Below are 14,217 nucleotides of genomic sequence, written 5' to 3' on the forward strand. Positions count from 1 at the left end.
ATATCACTTTGAAGTCTCTAAAGAGTTGTTGGACCTAGGCAGATACCATCAATGGCTAACTATATCACTTAAGGAGTCAATCAGACAGTATGTGTCTCCTGATGGAAGTTGAAACACTGCATGAAATAGTCTTGTCCCCTCTCCTCCATTAGAACTTGAATCAGAGCAAGCTTCTAGGTCAAATTACCAGTTTCTGGGAATACAAGGGACAGAGGAATATGTTAAAAGACACCAATGGGATGCAGCGAGAAAAATCTAGATTGTGGAAATTCTACAAGACAAACAACCCATTCCTTCAACAACAGTTTTTTTAAATGCAAGGGAAATATTAGAAATGGAGAAGAAACCTATAGATAAAAGAAAGTACATATCAAAGAGTCACAATGTATGAATCTTATTTGAATTCAGATTCAAACAAAGTGAAACAATTATAATGCATATTTGATGATATTAAGAAATTTTATTTTTAGGTGTGATAATGCTGTTGTTTTGTTTTCTTTTTAATGTCCTTATCTTTTAGAGACACATACAAAAATACTTAGAGGTGAGATCATATAATGCTTGGCATTTACTTCAAAGTAATCTGGCTTGGGAGATGGAGGGTGGGAGGATGGGAGTGTTGATGGGAATATAAATGAAACAAGATTGGCCAAGTATAGATAATTGTTGAAACCAAGAAGTGAACACAACTGATTTGTTATTCTGTTCTCTCTCCTTTCGCATATATCAGAAAACTTTCAAAATAAAAGTGTATATATATATATATATATATATATATATACACACACATTTTATAAAAAATTATGTGGTATAATTGTACAAAATTAGTAAAATTGCAAAATTTCAACCAGGTTTAAATATTAAAAAGAATTTGTTACCACTGTACACCTATTAGAATGGCCAAAATCCAAAATACCGACAATACCAAATTTTGGTGAGGATATGAAGCAATAGGAATGTTCCTTTATTTATTTATTTTATTTTTTGGCTGTGTTGGGTCCCCGCTACTGCGTGTGGGCCCCCTCCAGCTGCGACGAGTGGGGGCCACCCTTCGCCGCTGGTGCGCAGGCCTCCCACCGTGGTGTCTCCCCTGCTGCAGAGCACGGGCTCCAGGCGCGCGGGCCCAGCAGTCGTGGCTCACGGGCTTCAGAGCGCAGGCACACGGGCCTAGTTGCTCTGTGGCATGCGGGATCCCCCCCAGACCAGGGATCGAACCTGTGTCCCGTGCACCAGCGGGCGGATTCTCAACCACTGCGCCACCAGGGAAGTCCCAGAACTTTCTTTTTTTTTTAATGTTCATAATAACTTTATTTATAATAGCCCCAAACTGTAAACAACCCAAATGTCCATCAACAGGTAAATGAATAAGCAAACTCAATATATGCATACAATGGAGCACTACTCAGCAATGAAAAGGTGTGAACTACTGATACACAGTGCAGCATGGATCTCACAGTTTTATGAAAGAAGCCATACAAATGTATATACTATATGATTCTATTTATAGAAAATTCTAGAAAATGCAAACTAGTCTATAGTAACTTCATTGCTGTTGGGAATGCAAAATGGTGCAGCGACTTTGCAAGACAGTTTGGTAATTTCTTATAAAATTGAATATACTCTTACCGTTGCAACCCATTAGTCATGCTGTTTGGTATTTACCCAAATGAATGAAAACTTATAAAAACCTGCACGTGGATATTTATAGCAGCTTTATTCATAATTGCCAAAACTTGATGGCAACCAAGATGTCTTTCAGTAGGTGAGTGGTACATTGAGACAGTGCAGTATTCAGCGCTAAAAAGAAGTGAGCTCTCAAGCCATGAAAAGGCATGGAGGCACTTTAAATGGGCATTACTGAAAGAAGCCAGTCTATGGTTCCAACTATGTGACATTCTGGAAAAGGTAAAACTATGGAGACATTAAAAGAAATCAGTGTTTTCCAGGAATGGTGGGAGGGAGGGATGAATCAGCAGAGCACAGAGGATTTTTAGGGCACTGAAGCTATTCTGTATGGTACTACAGTGGTGGATACATGGCACTGTACATTTGTTACAGCCTGCACAATGTATAACACCAAGAGTGAACCTAATGTAAACTATGGGACCTGAGGGATAATGTATCATTGTAGGTTCACCAATTTTAACATGTACCAGCCAGTTGGGGAGATTGGAGGGGGGCAGTGGAGGACAGGGGGGTATGTGGGAAAACTCTGTACATTCCACTCAATTTTGCAGTGAACCTAAAGCTGCTCTAAAAAATAAAGTTTATTAATTAAGAAAAGGAAACCAATTACACCAAACTCTAGCTATCAAAGCATTTTAAGCAAAACAAACCTTTTCTGTTACCTTTTCTATGGCCAATGTGTGCTCCTCCTGCGAAAAGTTGGGGGAAATAGTAAGTGTCATGAAATGGTCAGAAGGAGTATATTAACAATCATAGCTGAAAGGAAGACTTGTTCAGTCAGGCAAGACTTCCAGATTATCCAGATACTTTTTGTATATATTTTTTTTCAAGGCTTTATCCAAAGCTTTTAGAGACTGATAGAGACTATCAGGTGAGGACTTTTCTTTTTCTTTTTTTTTTTTTTAATAAATTTATTTATTTATTTTTGGCTATGTTTGGTCTTCGTTGCTGCACGCAGGCTTTCTCTAGTTGTGGCGAGCGGGGGCTACTCTTCATTGCGGTGCGCGGGCTTCTCATTGTGGTGGCTTCTCTTGTTGCGGAGCATGGGCTCTAGGCACGCGGGCTTCTGTAGTTGTGGCATGTGGGCCCAGTAGTTGTGGCTCTCGGGCTCTAAAGCACAGATTCAGTAGTTGTGGCGCACGGGCTTAGCTGCTCCGCGGCATGTGGGATCTTCCCGGACCAGGGCTAGAACCCATGTCCCCCGCATTGGCAGGTGGATTCTTAACCACTGTGCCACCAGGGAAGTCCCAAGGATTTTTTTCTAATGGAGTGTTTTTGTAACCTGTTTCTAAAGTGAATTTCCTTTTCTCTAAAGCTGATAAAAAATATTCCCAACTCACTTTCTTTTTTTTCTTTTTTTTTTTTTTTTTTTTTTTTTTTTTGCCTGGGCCGCGCGTCTCATGGGATCTTAGTTCCTCATCCAGGGATAGAACCCAGGCCCTTGGCAGTCAGAGCATGGAGTCCTAACCACTGGACCACCAGGGAATTCCCCAACTTACCTTCTAAGTGACTCACTAAATTACATGAGAGATTAGGAATCTCAGAACCTGAAGAACATTGGAGTCAAGCTGAGGGAGACAAAAAATGATACTGCACGAACAATATATGAGATTTAACCATATAATAGCAAACACATAGAAGAGAGACAAAGGGAAGAGAAAGAGCTTAGCCAGAGCAGGACTTTTACAAGCCTTAGAGTTCTGTCAGGGATCCAGAGCTTGAATGGATGTCTGTCATCTTTCTGAGTTAATTTTTTTCCTTGTAGGTAAATAAACTGTTTGTTTTTTCTAGCTGGGGAATGGCAGTCAACGTGTATTCTACCTCGATAACCCAGGAGACTATGAGCCGACATGACATCATTGCCTGGGTTAATGACATAGTATCTCTAAACTACACGAAAGTGGAACAGCTTTGTTCAGGTAAGAGATCCTTTTACATAAACATTTACTCCCTGTCGTGTGGAATGTGATTTTATGAACCACAGATGATGTATTTTGGATAGGAAAAAATATATGTATCCGTATTAATATATAATTAAAGGGGGAAAGCCCAGATATAATTGAAGAACATATGGGGAAAATGATGACCACCTAAGAGCATCGAGCCTCCACGACACATGTTATGAATGGTCTCGCTTAAGCTCTGTAACTGGTCTCCCAGCCTCTTCTCCGTCACCCCCTGTCAGCCACCACATGTCTCCTCCTAATATGCAGATTGGGTCCTGCAACACCTCTCCTTAAAAACCTTCCAGGCTCCACATTGTCCTTCCTACAGGATAAAATCCACTCCTTGATGTGGCTGATAAGGTCCTTTCTGTTCTGGCTGCAACCCATCTCCTTGGTGTCATCATCCTCCACATCTCTCTCGCCTGTGCCTCAGTCCCACAAAATACTCTGTTCCCTAAAGACTCCTTCCCTTTTGCGTCCCACAGCTTTTTTTCAGGCTCCCTTTGCCCTTCTTTTCATTTGCAGTAAAATCTCATTCACACTTTAAAATCCAACTCGGTTGTCACCCGCCCCCCGAAGGGTTCCCCAGATCTCCCAGGCTCCACAGTGTTCATGGAGCACTGTGCCCACCCTTGCAGAATAATGCATGCCACACTGTGTTGGAAGGTCCAGCTCTTACTCCCCTGAAGGTACCCAGAGCGCTTGAGGACAGGACTGTGTTTCATCCTTTGTCATGTGTCTGCGGTGGCACCCTGCCTGCCTGCTATAACGTTGGTCTGCAGGGAATGCGTATTGAGCTAAACTTGTTTTAAAAAAAAAAAAGATTTGACTTTAATGATAAAGTAGGGGCTTGTTAAAGAACATGTCACTAGTAAAGTAATTCATTCTTAGGTTAGAGTATTTATCAAAGAAATAGTCTTCCTTTGGGAACAGGAAGTATTTTCTTCTTGTGAACTAACAGGTAAGAGATTTCCTCTCTGCCTCTGGCTCTGACCGGAAATGGTGTTACTAGAAAATATTACTGAAATGTATTCATGTGAAATCCCACGAGACATGATAGGTACAAAATAGTCATCAGGTAGAGCTGGTGCAGTGGTGTTGGGGCAGCAGAAGGGCGTTCTGCTGGCTTTCTCAGTGGGTCATGTGTAGAAGGATTTCATGCGGTGCCATCAGAATTTGGAATGCCCGCACTAGTCACTCTCAGATGTGCCCGAATCCAACCCCCCAGTGAATACACTCTCCATTCTCCACATCTAGACTGGATTAGAATCGACTAGCAGACAAACTTCCCATCTACTGATACCTCTTCTCCCATCACCATTTTCTCATGAGCAAGAAGGTGAGGGTGGCCAGAACCTAGGCATTGCCTCACCCACCCTTTCTGCGCCCAGGCCTCTAAGATCAATACTGTGATTTGTGAGGTCAATAATGGATGCTAACCGGCCAGTTCTTTGCCCTGCAGTACGAGCTAGAGAAAAGCTGACTTAGAATATGATGACACCCCAGATATGTGTTGTTGGCCTCTCGAAATGACTTCTAAAAGTTACTGACAGAAACAGCCCCTGTTGCACGCTCCTCAACTGAAAATCTCCACTCAGTGATGTTTTCTGGTGCCATTCTTGCTGTGTGTTCTGGAGCTCTCTAATTTTTTTTTTTTTTTTTTTTTTTTTTGTGGTACGCGGGCCTCTCACTGTTGTGGCCTCTCCCGTTACGGAGCACAGGCTCCGGACGCGCAGGCTCAGTGGCCATGGCTCACGGGCCCAGCCGCTCCGTGGCACGTGGGATCTTCCCGGACCGGGGCAGGAACCCGTGTCCCCTGCATCGGCAGGTGGACGGACTCTCAACCACTGCGCCACCAGGGGAGCCCTAATATTTTATTTTTAATTTGCTGGAGGAAAAGCAACCCAGAGTGTTTTCTGTTATTGGCCATCCCTTTTCTGTTAATAGCGAGTACCACTTTATATTGTACTTGTGGGTCCGTTTCTCCATAGGGCCTGACACATACTCTTCTGTCAGAAATGGTCATATTGGGATGAATGAAAATCAGTTGGAAACTGCTGTGGGGCAAAGACAAAACTGTGTATCTTTCCCGTAAAGTGGCTGTATGTACCTGTGGATAAGGGTCATGGGGTTGGTTATCAAAGAAAAAGAGACACAGGAAGGAAGGAGATAAGAAAGAGTCACAGAGAAAATTGCCAGTCATTGGTCTAAAGTGTTGAAGGAGCCCATGAGGAGCTTCCTATGTAATGCACTTGGGGAGTTTTTGCTGACAAATGAAATGAGAAGCAAATTCGAATTTTTAGATACAGTAGTAATAAACGCTGGAGTGTATGTGTGCATATATATGTGTGTGTATGTACCTCTTATTTATATAAATATGTAAAATTTCTTTGCATATCTTTCAAATTTCACATAAGCCAAATTCAACAAAAATTTTGGTAGCATCTGTGAAGAGTTCTTGTACAGTTTCCTTAAAGAAAGCATTGGTGTGCGTTTTATAGTCGTATGTAGCTATGTTGCTCTCTAGCGTGGCTTGATGAAACCTGTAGAAACCATTTTGATCATGAGAATAGATAATTTCCGTTAGGATAACTCACTAGTTACCTAAGGTTACAAGGTTGATGGTTCAGAAGAATATTTAAATATATATTTATTTAAATTATATTTGAAGTTTTCTTTCTTTATTGAAATACGTTTTTTGGGTATTTTTTTGTTTTTCTGTGGGTTTTTTTGGCTCAAAAACATGTCAGTGTCCACAGTAGAGAGACATGTCTTTTATTTACGGCAGTAGTTTCATCAGAGTGTGAACTGCGGACCATGTGCATTTATAATCTTCTGAGAAGCTGCTTAAGAATGCAGGTTCTTGGGCTTCCCTGGTGGCGCAGTGGTTGAGAGTCCGCCTGCCGATGCAGGGGACACGGGTTCGTGCCCCGGTCCGGGAAGATCCCACATGCTGCGGAGCGGCTGGGCCCGTGAGCCATGGCCGCTGAGCCTGCGCGTCCGGAGCCTGTGCTCCGCAGTGGGAGAGGCCACAACAGTGAGAGGTCCACGTACCGCAAAAAAAAAAAAAAAAAGAATGCAGGTTCTTGGGTTCGTTCACCTTCTAAATCAGTGTCTCTGGATGTGTGAAGCCTAAAGTGTGCATTGTAACATGCATCCCAAGTACTTCTGTGCTGCAGCCAAGAGCTTGCAGTGCATCTCAGAGAAACTCCAAACCACTAAAAGTAAAGTTAAAACATCCAAAATTTATCTGGCACAATTTCCTCATTCATAATTTAGTCTGTGACTTTTCCCTTGCCTTCAGCAATTGCATTTAGCAGGAAGTGCTATCTTTTTATTTATTTATGAATTTATTTATTTATACCCTTCTTTGTTCTAGAAGACATTGAAGGCAGCTAGGACAATGCTATTAGGATAAGAACAAAACCAAATATTGGTGACCTAAATGATTTATCCTCAGCATACTTAATGAGTAGTCAGTCAGATTTCTTGGAAAATATCTTTTCCTTTCAGTTTCATTTTAATTTCTTTAGTTTACTCTGTGTGATATTATTTTAGCAGTGTGTTGTGGAAAAACATACACAAAATACCTTCACGTATTTAACTGATTTTTTTTCTTGTTCAATAAAATTGTTCCTTACTCTTTTTCCTAAATGTTTATGTTCCAATCCTAGCAGTCCCCCTTTGGCATTTTTCCTCCATTTGCATTATTTCCTATTTCTTTTTTTAAAATTTCCATCTAAGAGATTGCCCTCCAGCTAATATTAAAACTAACATCAGCTTCCTTTAGCTCATAAAGAACTGAAATACTGCTTCACGTGTGTGTGCCCTTTTCTGCAGAAATTTCTGCCTTTATATAACATCTCATTTGTTTCCATCTAAGCATTTTAAAAGCTTTTTAAAGGAGAGATGGTATGAGGTTTAACACTTAGAAACACGTTGCCGTAAGTTGCAAAAGAATGAAACTGACTCACTCTTTTCTCCTCTTAATTTTATCCCAAGGATGTAACCTTATGAAATTGTCTTTGGACATGAAATCTGGGTCATAGAGTCATATGCATATTTAGTTCGCATTCATTTCTTGTGAACAGCAACCTTTATGTTTCAGGTGAAAAGCTGGACTGTATAAATGAACAGGCTGTCAATGGGTATGAATACTGCCTATAATAATATGACAGTATATGGCTCATCTACATTTGATTTGAAAATGAATATTTGTGGATTTCCCACGTTGGGATGGGGGATTGAACCACATGAAATACCAGATTTGTTTGGCTTAAAAATATATTATGTGTTTAGTTCAATTGCCTAATAAAATGTTTAGGGCTTTTTGTGGGGTGACACATTTTGGTTTTACTTTAGTACCGGCTCAAACCAGTTTACCAGATATTTTATAAGGGATTCAAGAGAGAGAATGGACATATAGTTAAGAGAAAAAATGAAAATTTTTAAATAAAAAATTTTTCTCAAAGAGAGAATGGACAATATGGTTATAAATCCACTTTAGTGACTCGAGGTACCATATTGGAGATGATAGGAAAGGTAGTGAGCTAGCTGGAGCAGAAGAGTGAAAAGAAATGAGGCAGGGAGTTGGTTGGGAGTGGAAGGAATGTGCCTTTCCTTTGCCTCTTCACCCCCCATCCTCTGCTCTAACATACAAATTTCCTTGGAAACTTTTTTCTGACATCCATTTTTCTGTGTCCCAGTCCTCTCCCCTCAACTGGGATGCAGGCAGCAGAGCCATTGGTCCACTGCTGGGTCGCTGCCAGAGCTTGGCCAGTGGGCACCTGACGAGCGACTCTCCCATGCATGGGAGAGAGAGGCTAGAGAGGCAGCCTGCCCTTCTCTCTGTGCCACCTTCCTTTCCTCCTCCCCGCTCTGTCCACAGCACAAGCAAACCACTGATGCTCAGATTCCAGTACTGTCACTAGGCTAGTTATAACAGCTCAGTGATTTTCATTTTAGTATTTGAATAAAATTTGGTTTGGATGAAACCATTTTTTTATAATGGAAATTTTTAGATCTTTTCTTGACTAGCATTTAAAAAAAAGACAGACGGACTTCCCTGGTGATCCAGTGGGTAAGACTCTGTGCTCCCAATGTTGGGGGCCCGGCTTCGATCCCTGGTCAGGGGACTAGATCCCGCATGCGTGCTGCAACTAAGAGTCTGCATGCCACAATTAAGACCTGGCACAGCCAAAATAAATTAGATAAATAAATAATTTTTTAAAAAAGAAAAATCAGGATTCGATTCAGCTTCATTTTGTGCTTCTCCACATTGTTTCAAGCTTTGTCTTGGATCAAGTTTTTGGTGTTTTCTTCTTCCAGGAAAGTTCCTGAATACAGCTGGTCACATCATAGTCAAAAATGACAATTCTCAGTCCTTCATGGCTCCCAGAAGGGGCTAGGCTTTACAGTAACACTGCAAGATTCAGAGGTGTGGTTGTCAGCCGTGCCTGGGACCTGTAGGACAGGTGCTCTGAGCCCAGCAGAGCGTGCTTTGTGACGTTTTTGGCTGCCATCTGTGCCTGTGAAATAGGTTGATCTCACCCTAGTATGGGGTCCCCATGCCGTCTTCCTCCTGTCCACAGAGACCTCTGTCAGGAGGACAGGTTAGTGATGAAATCAGCTCAGAGTCTAAATTTAGTAGACCTTCTCAAGAGAGTTGGCTCTCTTGAACTAAAACCAAGTAAGGATATTTCGTCGATGTCTGGTAGCTCCAGAGCTTACTTAGCTTTATAAAATCATAGACTGTTATTTGCTTTCAGAAAGTTAAGTCATCTTGGATTGTGTTACTGTTGTTACAGATGTAATTGTATTATAGTGGAATATTATTCATATTTGCGATGTACTATGTAGAGAGGTGGGGTTTTAGGGGTTTTGCTGACAGGTTTTCTCTGATTTTATTTTGCTGAAGTTAATTTTAAAATGCGTTTGCTTGGTCTCAGCAAACCAACTAATTGGCGAGCTGGGCGGGGGGGTGGTGGGCAAAAAGTGAGCTGGAAAAAGGTGGGGAGGGAAGTCCAGCATTGGGTTCAGTTGTTGCAGTGGATAATACACTCCTGTGTCTCCACTAATGTACCTATCGAAAGGGAGTTTATTTTTTGAGCAGAATATGGGATACAGTAGTATATTTTTCCTTCTAAACATGTTTGTTTATAGATATTTGCTACTTTGTTACCAAAAGTAAACATAAATTGGTGTTTCTGTTGTGGTTTACTGCATTTTGTAATGCTAAATACCATAGTGGGAAAAAATGTATGCATTCACCTCCATTTATCCAACTGCCCCTATAAATTTTGTTTTTTTACATAGATGATATATGCATTGATACACACACACACACACACACACACACACACACACACACGTATATGTATTGATGCTGAAAGCAGTCAGCCATCTCTTCATCTGTCTCATTACTGTATTAAGTTCTGACAATCAATTTACTTTTATTTACACGTTTGGAGCCCTTCTTTGGCCTAGGCCCCGGGGATCTGGATTAATAAGATGGGGTCGTGGTCCTCTAAGAGTTCAGTACGGCAGGGCAGTGTCCTGCAGAAAACTAGAAAGCACACTGTGGCCAGTGCTGATTTGGAAGAGCTTTGAGCTTACGAAGGAGAGGTGGAGAACACAGCGAGTCTGTGGAGAAACACCTTCCTTCAGATTCTTTGGGAGTTGGTGGGTGCTGCCTTAGAATGGCTGAAGAATGGCCAAAGTTTGTGAAACACCTCAGAAATCCTCCTCTTGAGTCACATGGAGTAACCAGGACGCAGGATAATGTGTGTTTTATTAGGTCCAGCCCTTAAATACGTGAAGTATGTTGTTTCTCTAAGAGAAATGTAGAGTTTTTCCGGATGATATCATATGAGTATGTGAAAATTGTTTTTACTCGATTTCTTTGAAGAAACTGTGCGTACATCTGGGATTTTCTCGGAAACCATAGAATTGCTCGGTTCTTTGGAAGAAGTGCAACAAATATTTTCAGTTCCGTAAAGCCAGTCCTCAGTGATACAGTAACTGGACAGGCCTCTAACTGAATAGGTGTCGGGCAACTCCGTTAGTATTTTCCAGAGGGACAGACCTACAGATGTGTCGTTTCTTTTCTTACCCATTTCTACTGGAATCCCTCCTAAGTAGAGATGAACGCCATAAACTAGGGGAAGGAAAACAGGGAAAACAGATCACCTGGAATGAAGACTGGCAGTTTATATACTAACAAAAAATCAAGGAACATGTAATCACTATGAGCTTAATATTGTGTCTTAACAGGAACAAAGCAAACTGGTGACATGTTATTAGAAATTTTAATGATTGCCTTTGAGAATTCTCAATAAAGTCACAAAATTTAATAATTGCAGGAATTTATACAAGGCAGTACCCTTAATTAAATCCTAGACTTTCATCTTTTACTGTTTTCCCTTATCTGGGAGAATTCCCAGACGACATAGATGAATCCTGTCTTCAGGGTTCTTACGTATATCACTAATTCGCAAAATCTTTATCATGCAGTCTCCCCTTGGGTTCAGGTTCTTTTTCTTCTAATCTACTATAGTAAGACTCTGCCAGGTTTCACCTGCTCCAAAACCATGAATGGGTCCGTGGTTGTGAGTCTGGAAGTGAGAATTGTTGTCCTGGGGGCAGGTCATCAAAAGAAGTGTAGGGTGTGTCCAGGTGATGAAGATGATACTGATGAGAGTATAGGGCTTAGACCAAGGAATGAATCTCCAAATCCCCAACATTGACTCCGTTAGTGTTATGCCTGGAGCCCTGACTCAACGGCCCCAGAAATATTGGTGAAGAGTGTGGGAATCATAGGGCTGGAGCCCAGGGACATGTTGGGTTTTGTGATTCATAATTCTAATTTCAGAAACCTTTAGAGCTCCTTCTCGTCTGATTTTGTCTTTGCTTTATGATAAGATGCTTAGCATATGATGATACATTTATTTTGAAATCATTCACCAAGATCTTTAAAAGCAAGTATCTTAAGGAAAAAGAAAGGTATGTTCCAACACATTGTAAGTTATTTTGATTTTCCTAAAGATGTTATTACTTTATGTGATGGATATATTCTTTATGAAACATTATTTTGTATTTATATTGCTATTTTTTTTCTTTCCCTTTTCTCCCCTTCAGTTTAAATCATCTAAAGACTTTAACAGGAAGAGTAGAAAATTGGTGGAAAATAGTCATTTCCTTTTATAAATGAATTTGTGATTACTTAAGCACCTCATATGTTTATCTGGGGAAAAGACTTAAGGACTGGAGAAGCCCTCAAATGTTTTTCAGTAGATAAACTGGAGGATCTTAGGAATGTGTTCATCTCCTTTCTTTGCTAGCAGGAGAGGCCAAGGACCTCATTTTGTTCTTTGGTTCTTTGCCCTTTGAATCTCAAACATGCATTTTGGAGATTCATATTTCATAGCTGAAACAATCCCATTCCATCCTCTTCATTTTTATAGCTCCAATTATTTTAACCAGCCACATAATACATGGTTTTGTACATTAGGGGCAAAATGATGTCATAGGACCTCAACTTTTATGTATCGTCCTTTAGCATTTTTATTGTGCTTTTATATTTATTATTTATTTTAATTCTTATAACAACTGTGTGCAGAAGAAGAATAGGACTTTTTTATTCCTATTTTATATAAGAGGATAAAAGCCCAGAGAAGCCAAGTGTTCACGGCTGATGCTAGCTGGGGCCTCCCTGGATCACAGCCTTACGCTCTCCTTGTTCGTCGTGTGTACAGCCGCTGTAGATGTGGAAGAGGGGTGTGTGCGTGTGCGCGTTTTTGATTTTTTTCCATATCCACTTATCAGGAGCCCACTGAACATCTCTAGGAACAGAGGAGTTAGAAGTCCACATCCCCACCCTTTAAATTACCAATTGAGGTAATGAGACACATCTGGTAATTCGGCTGATGGCACACTGTGACCTAGTATCATCATCGAGAACTTTCTTACCAAAGGTAGCCGAGATGCTAGTAGAAACATACATTTGCTCCCGCTCTTATCAAGTTCTACGCTCTTATCAAGTTCTCTTATCAAGTGCTGAGAGTGGGTGGGGGAAGAGGCTCCCCTTCTCTCCGTCTGTTCTTCTTGCTTCCTCTCCTGCTCTAAACTCTCTTGCCCTCCAAGCAAGATGAGGGGGCTCTGAAAGTTTGTCACCTGCAGCGATTCGGTTCTCTCAGGATAATCCCTGGTCAGTGGAACAGTAACCAAAATAATGGCTCCTTGGAGACACATGTGCACATTTGAAGCCCAAGAATGTGGCCCTTTCCTCACGCTGAACCCAGGCTTATTTTAATAAGCTTGGACCTTAGAGGACAATTAACATCCTCATTTCTTCAATATTTATGCTACTGAGAAAAAAGAACATCTTCTAGGATAACGTTGTTGTCAGCTTGGTCCCCCAAAGGATTTACGACTCAAGGAATCACTGTTTCCCACATATTTCATCCTGTTCAGTGAACCTGGTTTGCTGTAGCTGTGCTGAGCACCTCTGTCAGTACTTCTCCAACTCCTTTCATATGAAAAGTTGATGTTTTCTCAGTCTTGTACAAAGGGACATGCTGGTGCAACATTTAAGAATAGTCATCTGTCTCCCATCCAGTTCTATCCCCTTATTACCGTATCTGTTTGCCATAGAGGAAACTCTAGAGCTGCCAGTGGTTTATAGTTATAGTGGACACTGTGCCAGCCCAGTAGAGAGATGAATTGTACCCCATCCCCGGTCTTAAAGAGTTACCCAGCAGTCAGCTAAGAGAGATCGCTAATTAAAATGCAAGTCCAACTTACTGCTGGGCTTCTGTAGCTATTATAGTGAAACAGTTAATTCTGCACTGGGAACAGAAAAACTCCACAGAGGAGGTGATGTTTGGGCTAAACTTAACAAAGAGAAATTTCTGTTCAAATGTAAAAGGTGGCAAAACGACATTTTAGGCAGAAAACGTTTGATCAAGGCAGAGAGAAGGTGCAGCATTTTATGCACGTACATGCACTCATGAGACTCTGAAACCTAAGTTAGGATTCAAGGCAGCAGGAGAGGGGGCAGTGAAGTGGCAGGTAATAAATGCCGTAGTATTCGAAGAAAGGGGAAATGATGTCAGCCTAAAAAAGCTTCTTGGGTCTTTGGCCAAACAGCCGTGCAGATTTAGTGGATGGTCAATAAATATTTATGAAATGGAGTTTAATTGAAATGCTCTCCTAACTAGGTTTTTCATACAGATAGGATTCAGGCTGAGAAGAGATAGTTGGGGATTTCAAGTAAAGGTACTATTCAGATATTTTTTTGATGTTCTAACATATCGCTTTATGTATTCCTAAAGTCAGCAGATATTTATTGAGTGCCTACAGTGTGTCAGAAGGCGGGCTAGGATCTGGGGATACAGCTAGGTACGAAAAGCAATACAGACTATACTGAGTTAGGACCCATTCCTTTACTACCAAAGTTCTCCTTTGACACATTTGTATCCAGAGCATTCAAGATCCTTTTTCTCAGCTTTCCCCAGTGCAAAGCAAAGGTGGAGCAAGGTCCCTGAACAAAAAGTCCTGGTCCTCCAGCCTGTCTCACCATCAGATG

The 14,217-nt window shown here is 41.1% G+C and overlaps 1 protein-coding gene across 2 annotated transcripts in view; it reads left to right on the forward strand.

The window, feature by feature from the left end:
• Positions 1-14,217, forward strand: part of MAPRE2 (microtubule associated protein RP/EB family member 2) — a 158,654-nt gene that overhangs the window by 85,065 nt on the left and 59,372 nt on the right. For both annotated transcript variants that reach the window (XM_024764448.1, XM_024764440.1), the window contains one exon: positions 3,478-3,605. In XM_024764448.1, the coding sequence (XP_024620216.1) occupies positions 3,485-3,605 (121 nt within the window). In that variant the 5' untranslated portion in view covers positions 3,478-3,484. The remainder of the gene's footprint in view (positions 1-3,477; positions 3,606-14,217) is intronic.

The sequence above is a fragment of the Neophocaena asiaeorientalis genome, unplaced genomic scaffold (genome assembly GCF_003031525.2).
Source record: "Neophocaena asiaeorientalis asiaeorientalis breed wild unplaced genomic scaffold, Neophocaena_asiaeorientalis_V1.1 scaffold210, whole genome shotgun sequence".
Classification (NCBI taxonomy): domain Eukaryota; kingdom Metazoa; phylum Chordata; class Mammalia; order Artiodactyla; family Phocoenidae; genus Neophocaena; species Neophocaena asiaeorientalis.